General features: G+C 40.8%; 1 protein-coding gene across 4 annotated transcripts in view; it reads left to right on the forward strand.

The window, feature by feature from the left end:
* The window catches only part of gpd2 (glycerol-3-phosphate dehydrogenase 2 (mitochondrial)), a 147,677-nt gene that overhangs the window by 54,840 nt on the left and 72,788 nt on the right, over positions 1-20,049 (forward strand). For all 4 annotated transcript variants that reach the window (XR_007262466.1, XM_048599035.1, XM_048599037.1 and 1 more), the window contains exons 5-7: positions 2,742-2,866; positions 3,087-3,184; positions 14,832-14,995. Coding sequence is in view for 3 of the 4 variants with exons in the window: in XM_048599035.1 (XP_048454992.1) it covers positions 2,742-2,866; positions 3,087-3,184; positions 14,832-14,995 (387 nt within the window). In the remaining variant the exon portion in view is untranslated. The remainder of the gene's footprint in view (positions 1-2,741; positions 2,867-3,086; positions 3,185-14,831; positions 14,996-20,049) is intronic.

The raw sequence follows: 20,049 nt of genomic DNA on the forward strand, positions 1-20,049 counted from the left end.
TGCACTGTTCCCTCTCTCATTCCCTGTTTTATCCTCACACTGCTCCCTCTCTCTCACTCACTGTTCCATCTTCGCAGTGCTTCCTCTCTCACACTTGCTGTTTTATCCTGGCACTGCTCCCTGTCTCACTAGCTGTTTTACCTATGCACTGCTCCCTCTCTCACACTCCCTGTTTTATTCTCTTAATTGTGGTTTAGTTTAGTCACTGCACAATCTAAGGATTTACCTCGAGGAGTGAGCTTCCATTAAAACAACTTCTCCTTTAATTTATTTTAACAGCAAATCAAGTCTAAAACTTACAGTAAAGATACAAAGTGCCTATTTGGTTTACATTTATAAGCCTGTATAAGTACATGTGTTTAGCCAAATGGTCTACATAATCACAAGCAAATATGCATAAATTAATTTGCTGCTGTCTACAATCTCATTTGTTCGTTTACTGTCTAACAATGTATTGTCCATACTATCAATGTAATGCTTAACTTGAGATGAATTGCTGTTAAGTGATTCAGAGTCATGATCAAATGAAACAAATTTCTTGACTTGGTTATAATTCCACACCTTTGTAATTACATTTATTATCTCTTCCCAACACGCCTTGACATTCGGTGGTTTTACTAACACTGAATTCCCCCATTATTAACATACCGAGGTTACCATTGACCAGAAACACAACTGGACCCACCACATAAACACAGTGGCTACAAGAGCAGGTCAGAGCCTAGGAATACTGCAGTGAGGAACTCACCTCCTAAGTCTCCAAAGCCTGTCCACCATCTACAAGGCACAAGTCAGGAGTGTGATGGAATACTCCCCACTTGCCTGGTTGGGTGTAGTCCCAAAAACACTCAAGAAGCTTGATACCATCCAGGACAAAGCAGCCCACTTGATTGATGCCACATCAACAAAACATCCACTCCCTTCACCACTGACATTCAGTAGCAGCAGTGTGTACTATCTACAAGATGCACTACAGAAGTTTACCAAGGACCCTTAAACAGCACCTTCTAAACCCACAACCCCTTCCATCTAGAAGGATGAGAGCAGCAGATACATGGGAACACCACCACCTGAAAGTTCTCCCCAAGCCACTCACCGTCCTGTCTTGGAAACATATCACCGTTCATTCAGTGTTGCTGGGTCAAAATCCTGGAATTCCCTGGTTAAGGGCATCTTGGGTTAACCTACAGCATATGGACTACAGCAGTTCAAGGCGGCAGCTCACTACCACCTTCTAAGGACAACAAGGGATGGACAATAAATGCTGGCCCAGCCAGCAACACCCATGTCACATGAGTGGATTTGAAAAAATGTTGCATCATTTTCTTGCTGTCCAGGTGTGCCTCAATGTTAGCTGTAGTTCACTAGGCAAAGCGTTTTACTTAAGATAGCCCAGTTGTCCACAGCAAGTAATATGTTTGTTTTAAATGGACGTCAAATGAATCAAAAAACAAGGTAAGTGAGCATTGAAATGATATTGTGGAGCACCATTCATTAGTGCAAAATATTCACAAAAATTTTAGATTAGATTTTCCTTCAGATTAATTGTCCTTTTCATCACAACGTGCAAAGAAACACCTAATGACTCAAAGGTTTCAATGTAATTTGTGGGCTGCCTATACTTATGTTGGCAATTTAGGCTCTGTTTGTTAGCTTGATGAGTGACATTACTACTTCCATAGAGCTGAGAATTTAGTCCCCTCAAATGAATCGCGTATTAGACACAGTCACAAGGAAAAGATGTTCCAGTTGTGAAATTGTCAAAACAAGGGCTACAGGTGGTTCAAGAAGAAGGCCTACAACGATCTTTTCCAGACAGCTAGAGGTGGCCAATAATTATAGCTTTTCCAGCACCATGGCTATCACAAGAACAAACTTTTAAAAGCTCAATCTCCATTCTTTCTTGTGGTAAGTAGTTAATACTTCACAATAGTTTGAAATTAGCTATTGCGTTGCGAGTTATTTGACCAGATCAGCATAAAATGAATTTATTTAATTTGCTCAATAAACTTTGTGACATTTCAACTGGGTCAAAGTATAAGAAGTGCAATGTCAGCTGGAGTTTCCACCCCCACTGAGGCTGGAAGATAGATGGGAGTTAAGAACAGCCTTGCTGGCTGGTGTTCCGGTCTCCTGACTATTCATTGCTGGGCTATTTGTGTGGAGGCAGGATTAGGTGGCACAAAAGGTGGAGAAGATGGCTGATTAGGCTGGTTAACAGCCTGTTTGAAGCTAATTAAAGGAATATCCCTCTTGGCTTCCAGGTTTCCAGAGCTGAACGACACTGTAGGTCCACTCACATGGATTGCAGTGTTTCAAGAAGGTGACTCCCCACCACCTTCTCAAGAGCAACTAGGGGTGGTTTAGAAATGCCGGTCTAGCAAACAATGCCCACATCCTGTGAAAGAATGAAAGAAAGGGACCAGTTTAAGTCCCTCAAAACCGACATTTGATCGCAAACCAGGGTGAGGGGTGCTATTCCAGGCAGCTCTAAACAGCCCTCCTGCCTGACTGAGTAAATTAACATTTTTATAAGAAGGATTCTCCCTCTCAATGGTGACCTGGCTGTGGTTTTCTACTTTTTTCTTAATAAAATTCAAAAAATTTACAGAAAGAAGGCACCTCCATCTTTAAGCATCTTCAAGTGAAGAAAAAGGTTTTAACTTCAAATGAAATGTGAAAAATTGTACAAGCACGTAACTTCGAACAAGCTACAGAGAGTCCTGTTTGTTTTTGCTTAGGTCTCAAAACTGCACTAATAGAGAGAGGGGACTTCTCTTCTGGGACCAGTAGCAAAAGCACCAAGCTTATTCATGGAGGAGTGCGATACCTACAGAAAGCATTCATGAATTTAGATTTTGAACAGGTATAAATATTAAACATTCTTGTGAATAAACATGCCTGGCATTGTCTGCTTTGCAAGAATGCGTTATTTCCTGCTTGTAATGTCCAGAAATGAATAATCATTGAATACATGTGCTGAGAAACACAGATATAGTTGCCTACGTTCTTTCCAGAACCACTTAAGTAGTCAATAAGTTTCAGTATCATAATAATTATAACTTTCAACTATTTTCCTTTTGTAGTATAAACTCGTGAAAGAAGCACTCATGGAACGTGCTAACTTACTTGAGATTGCCCCACATATTGCAAAACAGTTACCAATCATGATCCCTCTTTACAGGTAAGCATTTCTTAATATAAATGAATTAGCATGTGATAGTTCTGTCAATGCTTTCCCATTGAAATATTTCCCTAATACGTACAGCAGAAAACAGTCAAATATTTATGACAGCATCAGAGGAGCAGGAAGGTTGACGTTTCGGGCCTAGACCCTAGACCCCTAGACTTCCCCCACCTCAGTGGTCGAGAACGCTCTCGACTGTGTCTCCCGCATTTCCCGCAACTCATCCCTCACACCCCCTCCCCACAATAACAAAAAAAAGGAAAAAAACAATGAAGGGCCTAGGCCTGAAACGTCAGCTTTCCTGCTCCTCTGATGCTGCTTGGCCTGCTGTGTTCATCCAGCTCTACACCTTGTTATCTCAGATTCTCCAGCATCTGCAGTTCCTACTATCTCTGAAAAATATTTATGACAGTTAACTTGCATTATATACAGGTTAATCTTGATGATGAGTCGAATTTCCTCCAAGTGTTACATTTGTCGAGTTCATTACACCATTTGTGGTAAGGCATCATACGTTAAAATGGGTGCTTCTCTGGGACATAGTGAAATAAAACAGCATTACCAGACAATCCTTTTCTTTACTTCTTTGCTTTCTGTCACCCCACAGATCATTCCTGAGCAATTTCATCTTTGAGCTATTGATGCAATGGGGTGAACGCATTGGTTACATCTGTGATGAATTTAGAATAATAAACAACCATGCTGATCAATGTTCTAATTTTATTCTCTATTTTCCAACGTCTTTTTGTTTTCAAAATCTCGCCAACCTTCTTCTGTGTTGGGTGGAGACCATCACCATCTCTTTAGTAACCCAGGTATGTGACTTTTTTGAGACCATGAAGGATGCTTTAAGAAAAACGCAGAAGGACTAGTGGACTGCAGAGGCTGATGAGTTGCAGCATTCTGTTGAGAAGCATGATCCATGTTTTTTACGACATGCTGAAAACTGTATATGCCTCACCCACCACAACCTTGGCTTCTCTCTAACAGCTGATGGAAAACTAATCTCTGGGATGTGGTTGTAATGGATTGGTGGCATGGTGTGAACACTTCACTGAGCTCCTCAACAGGTTCTCTGCATCAAATTCAACAGCTGCCTAAGAAAGAAAGCATGCCACATCCTCATTTCACTGGAGAACTGATAAAGGTGAAGAAATCAACCCTAGCCCAGACAGCATTCCAACAGAGATTTGGAAGTACAATGAAGCTACTTAACAAATCTGGCTGCTAACATAGTCAGCATCTGGGAGCAAAAGAATCTAAAAATTTGTATGGTAACTACCAGGGAATAAGTCTTCTTTCAGCTGGAGAAAAGATACTCACAAGGATCAGCTTATACAGTATTTGCAACTACAAGAATAGGGCAGAGAGCCACGTCAGGATTTGTACCTTTTCTTCATAGAATGAAGTAAATCTTTGGAAGTGTGACTAGACGTGGTCCATGGCACTTGCTGTCCAAGCTATGATGTTTGCCAAAATGCTGTACCTACTGCATGATTTTGTGGTTCAGTGTATTTGAGCTTGTGGTGAGATAGTCACTGTCTTTGGGGTAGCGTTCTTAAATTATAAGGATATGTCATTGTTCCCCAGCTTTTGAATCTCTTCTTTGCCACAATGCTTAAGAATGCAATTAGAGACAGGCCTACAGGTATAGTGGTGGCTGATGTAATACCCTGGCTGCTCACAACAAGGAAGCCATCTACACAATGGTAACCAAATTCTCAAGTGCTTCCAAAATGTTTTGTCTCCAAATCAGTGCCTTTGAGATTGATGTTATCTTTCAGTCAGCACCTGGTACACACTGTAAATCAGCAGACACAATTGGCTGATAGCATCAGTCTCAAGTTTGCATACCTCGGTTTGTGTGTTCTCTAAGGATGCCATTATTGATGAGGATATCGATGCATGTAGCCAGAAAGCACGTTCTGCCTATGGCTAGTCCATGATTGTGTCTGGAAGCGAAATGACATTAAGTTGAAGACTAACCTTAGATTCTCCCAGGCTGTTGTCCATCCAACCAACATTCCTTTACAGCCTGCACAGGGACAATAAGACCTCCCATAACCACCACTTCCTTTACAATGAGCAAGGAATGGGCAACACAGAACAGAAGGAAATGAGAGGGAACATTACTTAGCACCTGGCTATGTAGCTGTGAATCCTGGACTGCTATAGCCATCACATCATGGATTTAGAATGCATCCAAAGTCGACCATCTTTTATCTTTTACTTCTGATTTAGTCAGCATTGTCTCAGAGTGTACATTGTATTAATGCTGTAAGAACTGATAGTATTCTGATCTTGCTGTCAATTTTAGGGGGTATGAAACAATATGGTTATTAAAATACATGTTATTTCCAACCCAAGCAGCACTGAAAGATGACAAAGATAAAGGGATGGAACTTTTATATTTTACTTGAATAACAAAGAAATGGAGAATATTTTGATGCATATTTTGGAACTCAAGTGAAAATTGAAGATGGCAGGACTGTAGGAGACCAGGCACCTGCACAATCCCAGGGAGAAGAAGACCCCAAGATATTGATCACATATAACTTCATGCGAATGCACAAGCAGGCATGGGAACACCAGGCAAGCTTTTTAGAGATGCTCAGGAGTCCACCAGCACTATCTGTAAGGTGCTGGCTCCGGCATGTGTGGATTGTCCATCTCTCTGGATACGTTGGATGCTGTCATGGAGTCCCAAGTCCAGCAAAGAATTGCATTTGCTCAGCGCCGTTAACAAGGTGACAGGGAGTTGAAGGACCTTGATCTCACTCCAAGTGTCCTCTCCTCACAAGGGGACAGGGTGGACAGTAGGAACCCAACTGGAGGAGGCGCCTCATTCAGGACCTCCAGAAATCTCCTCCACCTGGCTTACAATTCCCAACCCTATGGGAATTCAAACAATGTGAAGGTGAACCTACATCTGGCCAGGATATTTCCAGCATGTTTGGGCTCTCTGCCCACAGTAGCCCTCCGAGTCTTCCACCCAAAATTCCAAGGCCAAAAGGCTCCAGTATAGGGCAGGCTCCCTCCATCTTAGCAGACACTGGCATTGCATCTTGACAGTGGGAGGGAAAGGTAAAAGAAAACCTTCTGAGGACAGAAGTGATACAAGTGAAACTTGATTATAAATATGTCATCACATTTTAAAATATATGTTCAGTTTTTATCATCATCTCTGCAAATAATTCATTTTAGCTGCAGGTACAAGAATGAAGGTAGAGAGGCTAGCCATCCTTAATGCTGCCCTGCCTGAGCGATAACTATCCTTTACATACCAGCCATACTAGTATGAAGGTTTGTCATGATTTGAATTTCTTGACAATCCCATCAGCTTCAATCATTCCTACATTCTAACCCAATTCTTTTATTTAATTATTCATTTCCATACTTGACTCACTGAGCCCCAGGGATACAACTTAGTTTTGCCAAACATAGTTATGCACTGTCCCACCCCAATGTAGTGGTGACTATCGATGATATTCCTCCAACAGTACATCTTGCTCTCCTGTGCTGTATTGTCTCCTTCCCTTTTTTTTCTATTTATTTGTGGGATGTGGGCAGTGTTGGATGGCCAGCATTTATTGCCCATCCCTAGTTGCCCTTGAGAAGGTGGTGGTGAGCTGCCTTCTTGAACCGCTGCAGTTCTCCTGCTGTGGGTTGACCTACAATGCTATTAGAGAGGGAATTCCAGGGTTTTGACCCAGTGACAGTGAAAGAATATTTCCAAGTCAGGATGCTGAGTGACTTGGAGGGGAACTTGGAGGTGGTGGTATTCCCATATATCTGCTGCCCTTGTCCTTCTAGATGGAAGTGGTCGTGGGTTTGGAAGGTGCTGTCTGAGGATCTTTGGTGAATTTCTGCAATGCATCTTGTAGATAATACACACTGCTGCTATTGAGCGGTGGTGGTTTGATGATATGGCCTGTTCGCAATTATTAACCTCTCTGCATCTCAGCATGCTGCCTCCAATCCCCATAATTGACTTCCCCCAACTTATCCAGCACATCAGTGGCCCCTGGTTATGCCCCCACCTTTGCCTTTCAGTGAACAGAGCCCCAGAACTAACTGTGTTTCACCTCCCAACTGACAAGGAAAATCATGAGGGGCATGAACGGGGTAAATAGGCAAGGTCTATTCCCTGGGGTTGACTTGTCCAAAGCTACAGGGTGTAGGTTTAAGGTGAGAGGGGAAAGATATAAAAGGGACCAAAGGGGCAACTTTTTCATCCAGAGGGTGTTGCATGATTGGAATATGCTGCCAGAGGAAGTGGTAGAGGCTGGTATGATTACAACAGTTAAAAGGCATCTGGATGGGTATATGAATGGGAAGCGATTAGAGGGATATGGGCCAAATGCTGGCAAATGGGACTAGATTTGTATAGGATATCTGGTCGTCATGGACAAGTTGGACTGAAGGGTCTGTTTTCGTGCTGTACATCTCTATGACTCTGTGACAGCCCTCGTCGATGAGTGACCGGACTTCTGACAGATCTCTGTGCCACTCCCCAACTGACTTGCTGCTACTCCCCAGACTGGTTGCACTAGACTGGCAGGTCTGACCGTGGCCCGCTCCCCAGAAAGCAGTGCTACGGACCCCTTGATCCTGATTGACCCAAGCGCCCATTTTGAAGCCTCTGGACTGAGATCAGCTGATGGCCTTGACCTACTGTGGTGGCACCCCTTGATTGATGGCAGTCTCCATTGATTTCACTGTGGACCACTCCCCTTTTAGAGTCTGAGACATGCCAGTTGGTTGAAACACATGCATAAGCTGCTGGCACATGCTGAAAGTGTGGCGTTGATGTGGTATGGTGGCCCCTTTACTGATTGTAAATATGCCTGGCATATAAACCTGCACATAAATGAAGTGAGATTAGGTAGCAATGAGATGTAATTGCATGCAAGTCGGCCTCTTGCTGCTTGCCAGTAAGATTCTTGTCTTGATATCAAAACCTTAGACAGAAAGTTAGACTTTTTATCTTAATGTCAAGAATCTAATTTTCTCATTCTCACCATATTTACCAGCTGACTCACCAAAGCCCATGTTATTCAGAGATTGGAATCATTCCGTCTTGAACGTTTGCCCATTGCTTCGATGCTTCGGCTATTCAGAAAGGAAAACCAAATTTATCATGCAACGTGGTTCAAAGTGAGCTTTCCAAACTGTAATTTTTGACTGTTGGGCTGAATTTTTTGGGGCTGTTTTTGATGAGGGTGGATGTAACTACGACTGGTGGTCAGTCCACCATATTCCTGCCCTCCTGTCACCTAGTCCCAATAAAGCACTAAAATTGGCAGCCCAAATGCCATTTTTAAGGATTTGATTAAGGGACAATTGAAGTCATTAACTAGAAAATTGACCTGAAAAATATGCTGCCCACAACAAAGTAGGCTGGTAGTGAGATTCAGAAGACCATTTTTAAAAATTACTTGGTAGAAATGGCTAGAAGGAAGGGCTGTGCTCTTCATTTTGCACCATCCTTTGTTGCTTCCTGTGTGACATTTCAGAGACACCTTCCCACTCTCTAAAAGCCTGGTACTTACCTTGGTCTGTGATCTGATGCTCTTGTTCCAAGGGTCTCCTCTGCATTGCATCTGCAATTGAGTTCTAATGCTGCTCGGATTACAGGCCACTGAAGGTCAGACCATACAAACATACAAAATGAGAGCAGATGTAGAATATTTGGTCCCTCAAGCCTGCTCTGCCATTCGTTAAGATCACGGCTGACCTGTTAGTGTTTCAAATTCCACATTTCCATTTACCCTCATTAGCCATGATTCTCCTACCTCCTAAGGAAATATGCACCTCTGTTAAAAATATTCAGTGACCCTGCCTTCTGAGGAAGAGAGTTCCAATATTGTGCAACCCTCTGAAAGAACAAAAAAGTTATTCTCATCTCTGTCCTGAAAAGGTAACTCCTAATGTTAAAACATGGCCGTCTAGTTCTGTGCTGACCAACAAGACAAATCATCCTTTCCACATCCTCCTTATCAAGACCATTCGGGGTCTTGTACACTTTAGTCAAGTCTACAGTTACTGTACCTGTCCAACCTCATTAGACAATCCACTCATTCCAGGTATCAATCCAGTAAACCTCCTCCAAACTGCCTCAAATTCATTTACATCCTTCCCTAAATAAGGAGACCGACACTGTACATGGTATTTGAGATGAGGTCTGATCAATGCACTGTATAACTGAAGCCTAACATCCTCACTTTTATCTTCTGTTCCTTTTCTATGAGCCTTTTTGATTATATGCTGTCCCTGCGCATTAAAGCTTTGCGAACCATGCTGTAAAACATCTAAATCCCTCTCACCTCAGAATTCTGCAGTCATTCTCAATTAATCTGCTTTTTCATTCTCCTTGCCGTTGTGAATATTTTCTAAGATTACACTCCATTTTTAAGATTTTTGCCCACTTACTCAACATATCTGTTTTTGTCTGTGACTTCCTTATGCCTTCTTCATAACATTCTTTTCCATATATATTGGTGTCATTTGCAAATGTAACCATCGTGCCTTCTCACCTCTCATCTAAGCCATTAATGTAAGTTGTAAAAAAGTTGAGGCACCAACTCAGACCTTGCATGATTCTGCTCCTCACGTCCTGCCAATTAAAGTCTCATTTATGCGTTTACCTGTTTTCTCCTAGCCAGCCAATCTACTATCCATGTTAATTCTCACTCTCTAGAGGACCAACACTAATTTTACTTAGTCTTTCCATTTGGAATATCTGTTTTAAAAAAGACTCTAGTTATCCATTTCTACATTCCTAACTAGCTTCCTTTCATACTGTAGTTTCTTCTTTTTACTTAATCTTTTAGTCATTCTCTACCTTGTTGGAAAAATGGTTCTAAGTATGATTTGATTTGATTTATCATTGTCAGATGTACCGAGATACAGTGAAAAGTATTGTTTTGCGTGCTATCCACACAAGTCATACCTTACATATGTACACCAGGGTAATAGAACAGAATGCAGAATATAGTGTTACAGCTACAGAGAAGGTGCAGAGAAAGATCAACTCTAATATATGAGAGGTCCGTCCATAAGTCTGTCAACAGCGGGGAAGAAGCTGTTCGTATGTGTTTTCAAACTTTTGTATCTTCTGCCCGATAGAGGGTGGAAGAGAATATAACTGGAATGGGAGGGGCCTTTGATTATGTTTGCTACTTTCCCGAGGCAGGGGGAAGTGTAGACAGAGTCTATGGAAGGAAGGCTGGTTTTTGTGTTAGTCTGAGCTGCGTTCACAATAATCTAATTTCTTGTGGTCTTGAGCAGAACAGTTGCCATACCACAAGCTGTGTTGCATCCAGATAGGATGCTTTCTGTGGTACATCTGTAAAAATTGGTAAGAGTCATTGTGGACAAGTCAAATTTCCTTAGCCTTTTGAGGAAGTAGGGGCGTTGGTGTGCTTTCTTCACTTTAGTATTGATGTAGATGGACCAGGACAGATTGTTAGTGATATTTACTCCTAGGAACTTGAAGCTCTTGACCGTCTCCAACTCAACACCATTGATACAGAGAGAAGTGTGTCCTCCACCCTGCTTCCTGAAGTCAATGACCAGCTCCTTAGTTTTACTGATATTGAGGGAGAGATTGGTGTCTTTACGCCTTGCCAGTAGACTCTGTATCTCTTTCTTGTACTCTGTCTTGTCGTAATTTGAGAGGTCATGAGGTCGAGGACCCAGATGCAGAGGAGGGAGCAGAGTCCTAGGTCTCAGAGCTTGGAGATGAGTTTGGTTGGAATTATGTTGTTGAAGGCAGAGCTAAAGTTGATAAACAGGAGTCTGACATAGGTGTCATTGTTATCCATATTCTCCAGGGATGAGTGTGGGGCCATGGAGATGGCATCTGCCATGGACTTGTTGCAGTGGTGGAGGTATTGTAGTGGATTAAGGCAAACTGGGAAGCTGGAGTTGATGTGTACTATCACTAACCTCTCAAAGCACTTCATAGTGATGGAATCAGGGCCACTGGGCAGCAGTGATTAAGGTAGACTGCCTGATGTTTCTTTGATACCTGGATGATAGTGGTCTTTTTGAATCAGGTGGAAACCTCACTTTGTAGTAAGGAGAGGTTAAAGATGTCTGCAAATTCTCCCTATGGCTGGGGACGCCATCCGGGCCAGGTGTTTTCTGAGGATTCACTCTCAAGAAGGCCGATCTGATATCTGCGGTGGTGACTGTGGGTGCAGATGCACCCGAGGCTCTCAGGGCAGGTGACATCATTCCACTGACCTCTGTTCAAAACAAGCATAGAATTCCACTGAGCTCATTGGGAAGGGATGAACTGTTGTCAGCAATTCTACTCGACTTTGCTTTCTAACTTGTTGTATTGTGTAAGCCTTGCCACAGTCGACATGCTCATGTGGTTAGACCAGGACTCTAGTTTAGTCTGGTATTGTTTTTACAGAGAAAGTTTTGTTGTTGTTAAATAATCAACACCAATGCATTGGTGTTATTGAACTTAGAAGTTCCAGCTTAATTTCAAACTTTCTTCAAAGGCCTGCAAAAGGGCGCAGTTTGTGGAAATCACCTTGTACTGTGGCCAGTGTTGTTGAGGAAGGGAGCCGTGATTCTAACCTGATGCCTTTAAAAGTGTCAGAAAAATGAACAGAAACTCATGTTGCTGTGCATAAAATTAAATCTTAATATTCTGCAGTCTTTTGAACTAAGTAGATTGATATTGGGGAAAATAGTCCTGACTAAAAAAGCACAATTGAGCAGAATCTCAGTGTGTTTTTTCATCTGCTGTAACCCATTTTTTGGTGGTTTGCCTCAATAAAGTACCATATTGATTAGTTGTATTAATATAAAACTCATTTGTTACAGGACTCATTCATATCTTAGCACAATCACACCAAACGCCTTTCCACATTTTGCATGTGTTCTCTAAGTACTTATTATGAAGAGGAATATTTGAAGTAGCTGTTCTTAATTTTAAATCTAATGGCTTTCCTTCCTTATACTAGTTACTTTTCATTTTGTACTGATTTTCATATCACTGGCTAGCCTGCGGCACTTTATTTCAGTCAGGAACAGTGGCTGCCAAAACTCAATCCCATCAATGAATAGCTATGATTTTTCTCTTTGCCGTTGTCACCTAAGTGAATGACTTCAACAGCATTGACATTTATTTCTTGCAAGAAAAGAGAAATTACTCGTCCTTCATTTTGGCACAGATGGGATTTCAAAACCAATAATGACACCAAAGCTGGCTCAAGTGCAGAAGCCTAAAGGAACTTTCTCAGTAAAAGATGACTGCTGCTTCAGGGAAATTTTCATAGGCACTATTATCTTCTAAGGCTTTAAGGAATTGAGATAGATGTAGACTGTAGACTGATCTCAAAACAGTGTTCAGTGGAATACAGTGATGAAACAATGTAAATATTATATCTGCTCCAGAGGCTATTTTAAATTTCCATTTTGAAGAGACGCATGTAAGAGGGTTAACATGACAAAGTGAAGATATATTTTTTTAAAAACAAAATGCTTGTGGATGCTGGAAATCTGAAATAAAAATAGAAAATTCTGGAAGTACTCAGCAAGTTAGGTGGCATCTGTGGAAAAACTGTTTCAGTTCGATGACCTTTCATCAGAACTGTGTGTTAAAACCTGCTCTAACTCAGCAAAAGGAAATGGCAGTATTGTCTTAAATAAATCTATGATTTACTTGTGTTGTAATTAATTTATTATTTGAAAAAAATTCTGAATGTATTTCAATGGGGAGGTGGTAACCAAGCCTTTTCAGTTCAAAGTGTAAAGTGTAGGCAAACAGAATGTAATTTAATTACAGTTTTCTTCCTGTTTTATATCTGAGGGAATGCCTATTTTCTTGAACCAATCCAGTCTCTGAACATGTTCCCAAGCTAATGTCAGTGCATCTAGTCTAGATTTATATTTCAGTAGAGCATGCCCATTGATGTCTATGTTGTTTTCAGTAACGTGAATGTAGTATATATGTTGCTTCAGAATCAGCTACTGCACTGTACCATCTTAGATTCATTCTGTGATGAAACCTACACCTTTGCTTTGTTTTCTCATGCTAAGAAAACAAGCAGTTCCTAATTTGGACGGTATACATATATATTTAATAAAGGTGGACTTATGTAGCTGCTGGAACATTAAACATTCATTTTCTAGTTGGCAATGTCTTTACAGCTAATTTAATTAGTTGAAACTGATTAACACCAGTCTTACTGTAATTTTGATCAGAAAATCTAGATGTGTGATTATTGTGGGATGAAAAGCTGAGCCTCACTGATCTATTTGCATAAATTCAGTCCTGTAAGAACTCTGAGCAGGCACCTGGCTTGCTGGGGTTGACGCTGGCTCAGCATATTTTTTTCTCTGTCTGTGTGGAATGATTACTGAATGCCTTCCACTAACTAACTGGACTAGCTCAGGAATTGGTGCAAAATTGCAGGCCCTTCATATATGTGCTTCTTAAGCCATTTGCTTTTTGATAAACATAGGAAATGTTAAGTTGTGCAGAACTGATATGTACATTAAAAATATGTTCATCCACTGCTTAATCTTTATCTTTCATTAATCTTATTTGGTAATATCGCTAACTAGGATGAGGGCAGATAGAACCTGGTTTGCTGACCTTTCTGCAAAAGTGTTAATGTTGTAGGTCACAGGGTTTGAACAGCCTTGAGTTTTTACTGCATAGGTGAGGTAAAGACTACAGAAAGTTTGTTATAGATTTTAAAAATAAATTCCATTAATAAGTGGAAGATTTGAATTGGAGGTGACGATATATTTGCTAATTTTATTACATTGGAATATGTAACAAATATGAATGCTGGGAAACTATTGCTGAATTCATTTGAGATCTTGGAAGTCAAGCAGTGAGGTCGGATATCTTTAGGTCATAAGAATCCATATGTTACACTAGGATTGATTCACGTAAATGTATTTTAAATTAGATCAAGTCACCATAGTCCTAGAGGACCATAGGGCTGCTGTCTCATTCAGGAGAGATGACTGCTGAGTGGTTTAACCTGAAGGTCTCCGTACCTCAGTCAAGGGACAACACTGAGAAAACCTTCATGGTAACTTCAGCCAGCGCGGGAATTGAACCCATGCAGTTGGCGTTATTCCATCACAAAACTTTAAATTTAAAATGCAATGTGTTTACATGATTGGAAATGGAATGTATGGAAAAGAATTGAATAACCATGATCTTCAACTACAGGGAAAATAATCAAGTTATGCTACATATATATATATGAAATCAGTTTGTTTCTGCTTTATTTGCTAATGCCTATTTATGGTAGAGCAGCGTCGAGGCATACAGAGACCCAATTCACTACTATGGTGCAAACTCATGTATAAAAAAATTTCTGTTAGGTCAATAACTTTACACTATTTTATTTACTGACAAAAGGCTGCCCTTACTTGAAATCCTAAAATGGAAGGAGATTTTCTAAACTTTTAATGTTACAAAAAGATTGAGAAATGTGGTACTGCTATGCTAGTTTTGATCATGTGGGTATGTTCTGTTTCAGCAGGCACAGAACCTTTGAAGCAGTGCAATAGTTTTTTTTTTACAAAATACAATAAGATTTGTATGCTTAAAGCCTGTGAACTTTAGTTCATCACACTGTCCTTTATTTTTCTCCAATAGGTGGTGGCAACTTCCTTATTACTGGGCTGGGATAAAGATGTATGATTTTATGGCTGGAAGTCAGTGTTTGGCAAACAGTTATGTCCTTACCAAGTCAAGCGCTCTGGAACTTTTCCCCATGCTGAGAAAAGATAAGCTTATAGGAGCTATTGTTTACTATGATGGTAACTATTTTAACTTTATTGTTTCTAAATAATTTTAAAAGTAAGTCAGAGAAATAACCTTGCTGATTGCACTGTCTTTACGTAGCTGAGACCTCCTTAAAATTATCCATTCATTTTGAAATGCTCAAGGCAAATATTTTCAGGTGTTCCAGTTAATGTACATTGAAATCTATTGGCCCTGAAAAGTATGTGAAAGAATCATTTTGCTGTATTCGGGGAATGAAAGGATATAAAATACCCAGCATGTATTCTCAGGGCTGAGTCTTAACTCCCACAAAAGCGATTTTATACTCCCCAATCTTGGGAAACGTAACGAGATGAGACGTAATGACTCCTAAAGATAAGAGATTTTACAGCACTGCTTGTGTATCGGAAGGGCCAGGAGTGTTTCTGCCTTGTCCAGTAGTCTACCCTACTTAAACATCCCTCCATCATCAGACTCTCTCTCGTCCTAAACTGCAGTCTTGTGCTGTAACATTTTCAAAGAACGTTTTAATGTAGTCATGCACTTATCAGCCATGAAGTGGGACTAGTATTAGAAAACTATCAACAAATTTTAGAACATTTTAATTTGGATAAATGTATCTTGGTTAACGACAAACCATTTTTTTCAGTCTAGAAAGCTGTTTTAATCTGCAAGTTTGAATTAACTTCATTCCGAGTTTTAGTGCCTACTTGTTCAAGAATATTACTGAAAATTTGGATAGTCTGTTCAGAAAACAGGTTCTGAATAATGAGTTATGGTGGAATATCTGCTTAAAATGAAGATACTTAACATCACCGCACTGAAAAACAGACTCCAGCACTGAAGATAAATTCTCTCCATTGATTCCATTATATCGTTTACAAATCAGAAAATGATGTTACAGGACTTAAGGAAGCAATTTGCAAATTGGGTAGAAATAAAAACTGTGATATGGAGGTTAAAAAGACAATAACTTGTACATAAACAGACAGCTGGCCATTGTATCTTTTCATATTTTCTTTGATCTTAAAAAAAATTGATGATCAAAACACCAGTCTCCATGTTTATGAGGAAAGGTTGCCCAAGCCTGGGATTTTTGCTGAATAAGTGACAGATAATCCGATAATACATGAATCAGAGGAAGGCCTATAGCAGAGTCAGTGTCTTCTTGATGAAGGACACTGCAAGGTAGCTCTCAAGCAGTCAGTCTGTAGCCTGCTGAAAGTTAGTTGAACTTCATACATTTCAGTAACGAACAGCCCATTCTCTTGTTTAATAGTTTATTCGTAAATCACGTTCCTGCTTACAAACTTGTATTGTAAATTGTCGTTTTAAAAGAACTTCTATTGGTAATGACTCACACTGTGATTATTTTTATAAACATTTTTGTCATTCCAATATTTGTAGTACCTACATAAAAATAGACCTTTCTAATTAGTGCTATCAAGGAATTCATCTGGAGCACCTTCTGTTTGGGCAGCCAAATTCCATTGCATAAATATACCACACTTACCATAGGAAAACAGTGCAAGGTGAAAACAAAATCAGTGCTAAACCAAGCATAGGAAGATTAAGAAGGGTCAAATGTATGGGACTGAAAGAGGGTTTGAAAGGAAAATGGTAAATGGAGAGTTTTAAGGAAAAATCCCATACATGATGCCAAAGTAGCTGAAGGCACGACAACACGAACAGCTTATATTTATTTTGTGCCTTTACCGTAAGGAAACATCAAACATCACAAGGTATTTCATAATAGTACTATAAAACAAAATTTGACACCAAGTGAAACAAAGAACTTTTCAGTCAGATCATTGAAAGAGCCTGGTCACAGAGATAGGTTTTTAAAGAGCTTCTGAAAGGATGATAAGGAAGTACAAAAATGCAAGATGTAACATTGGAAACCTAGAAGCTCAACAAATAAAAGCACATCAGAGTTGTGCATTACAATCTGGGCTAGAATTAGAAGAGCTCAGAAGGAAACTAATGAAGGTAAAGGCTGATCAGCCCCATGGACCAAGCACAGGCTGTTTCCCTAGGATTTTAAAAGAAGTAGCTCCAGAGACAGTGGCTGCAATGGTAATAATAGTAATACAGTATTGAAATAGGCCTTTGGCCCACCATGTCTATGCTGAGCAAAAAAACACCAAACTACACTAATCCCATTTACCTGCATTTGGTCCATAGCCTACTCTGCCCTGGAATTTTAAGTGCTCATCCAGATGCTTCTTAAATGTGAGAGAACTTGCCTTCACCACCCCCTCAGGCAGTTTGTTCCATAATTAGAGTCATAGAGATGTGCAGCACGGAAACAGACCCTTTGATCCAACTCGTCCATGCCGACCAGCAATCTCAGTCCCATTTCCCAGCATTTGGCCCATTTCCCTTTAAACCCTTCCTATTCATTTACCCATCCAGATGCTTTTTAAATGTAGTATTTTTTCCAGCCTCCACCACTTTCTCTGGCATTTCATTCCATATACATAACCCCTCTGCATGAAAAAGTTGCCCCTTAGCTCCTTTTTAAATCTTTCTTCTCTCACCTTAAACCTATACCCTGTAGTTTTGGACCCCCTATTCTGGGGAAAAGACATTGACTACTCACTCTATCCATGCCCTTCATGATTTTATAAACTTCAAAAAGGTCATCCCTCAGCCTCCAGTGCTCCAGGGACAATAGCCCTATAGGTCAAATGCTCAAACCCTGGCAACATCTTTGTAAATTTTTTCTGAACCTTTTCATGTTTAACAGGGATAGCAGGGAGACCACAGTATTCCAAAAGTGGCCTAACCAATGTCCTGTACAGCTGCACATGACTTCCCAACTCCTATATTCAATGCACTGACCAATAAAGGCAAGCATACCAAATGCCTTTTTCACTAACCTACCTATCTGCGACTCCATTTTCAAGGAACTATGAAACTGCATTGCTAGTTCTCTTTGTTCAGCAACACTCCCCAGGTCCTCACCATTAAATGTGTAAGCCCTGCCCTGATTTGCTCTACCAAAATGTAGCACCTCACATTCATCTAGAGTAAACTCCATCTGCCACTCATCGGTCCAACTGAATAAGGTCCCATTGTACTCTGAGGTAACCTTCTTTCCTGGCCACTGCACCACCAATTTTGGGGTCATCTGCAGACTTACTAACCATACTTCCAATACTCTCATCCAAATCATTTATATAAATGACAAAAAGCAGTGGACCCAGCACTGATCCTTGTGGCACATTGCTGGTCACAGGCCTCCAGCCCAAAAAACAACCCTTCATCACCACCCTCTGTCTCCTACCTTTGAGCCAATTTTGTATCCAAATGGCTAGTTCTCACTGTATTCCATGTGACCTAACTTTGTTAAACAGTCTCGTGTGTGGAACCTTGTCAAATGCCTTACTGAAGTCCATATAGACAAACTCCACTGCTCTGCCTTCATCAGTCCTCTTCGTCATTCTTCAAAAAACTAAATCAATGATTTCCCATGCACAAAGCCATGTTGATTGTCCCTAATCCGTCCAAAAACATGTAAATCCTGTCCCCCAGAAACCCCTCCAACAACTTGCCCACCACTGATGTCAGGCTCACCGGTTTATAGTTCCCTGGCATTTCCTTTCCACCTTTCTTAAATAACAAGATCACGTTAGCCAACCTCCTTTCTTCCGGCACCTTACCTGTGGCTATCAGTGATACAGATATCTCAGCAAGGGGTCCAGCAATCACTTCCCTAGCTTCCCACAAAGTTTTATTATACATCTGATCTAGTCCCAGGGATTTATCCATCTTTATTCATTTTAAAATGTCCAGCACCACCTCCTGTGTAATATGGACACTTTTCAAGATATCACTATTTATTTCCCCAAATTCTCTAGCTTCCATTTCTTTCTCTACAGTAAACGCTGATGCAAAGTACTCATTTAGTATCTCCCACATCTCTGCGGTTCCACACATAGGCGGTCTTGCTAACTTTTAAGGGGCCCTGTTCTCTCCCTAGTTACCCTTTTGTCCTTAATGTATTTGTAGAAACCCTTTGGATTCTCCTTAACTCTATTTGCCAAAACCATCACATGTTCCCTTTTTGCCCTCCTAAGTTCCCTGTTAAGTGTACTCCTATTGCCCTTATGCTCCCCTAAGGAATCACTCGATCCCTCCTGCTGAAGCACATGACATATGCTTTCTTCTTTTTCCTGACCAGAACCTCAATTTTTCTTTTCGCTAATCATCCAGCATTCCATACACCCGCCAGCCTTGCCCTTCCCCCAACAGGCACATACTGTCTCTGGAGTATTGTTACGTCATTTTTGAAGGCTTTCCCTTTCCAGCCGTCTCTTTACCTATGGCAGTCTGCCCCTATCAACTTGTGAAAGTTTTTGCCTAATACTGTCAAAATTGACCTTCCTCCAAATTAGAACTTTGACTTTTAGATCAGGTCTATCTTTCTCCATAACTATTTTAAAACCAATAGAATTATGATCACTTGCCCCAAAGTACTCCCCCACTGAACCTCAGTCACTTGCCCTTTGTACATTCACATACTGAATCAGAAAATCCTACCATCCTGTGGGTAAAAACATTTTTCCTCAGATCTCCTCTCAACCATTTATTCCTCATTTTAAACTTAAGCCCTCTGGTCTTAAGATAGGTCTGCCATGAGGAAAAGATGCTCACGATCTATCCTGTCCATAATTTTGTACTCTGCAATCAGATCTCCCTCAGCATCCTGTGCTCCAAGTAAACTAACCCAGCCTGTACAGTTTCTCCTCACAATTGAGAATTTTCAACCTAGGCAACATCCTGGTGACTCTGAGATAGTAGGAACTGCAGATGCTGGAGAATCCGAGGCAACAAGGTGCAGAGCTGGATGAACACAGCAGGCCAAGCAGCATCATAGGAGCAAAAAGGCTGACGTTTCGGGCCTAGACCCTTCATCAGAAATGGGGGAGGGGAAGGGTGTTCTGAAATAAATAGGGAGAGAGGGGGAGGCAGATAGAAGATGGATAGAGGAGAAGATAGGTGGAGAGGAAAGGAAACAGACAGGTCTAAGAGGCGGGGATGGAGCCAGTAAAGGTGAGTGTAGGTGGGGAGTTAGGGAGGGGAT

This window comes from Rhincodon typus, chromosome 7, assembly GCF_021869965.1.
Source record: "Rhincodon typus isolate 14 chromosome 7, sRhiTyp1.1, whole genome shotgun sequence".
NCBI classification, from domain to species: domain Eukaryota; kingdom Metazoa; phylum Chordata; class Chondrichthyes; order Orectolobiformes; family Rhincodontidae; genus Rhincodon; species Rhincodon typus.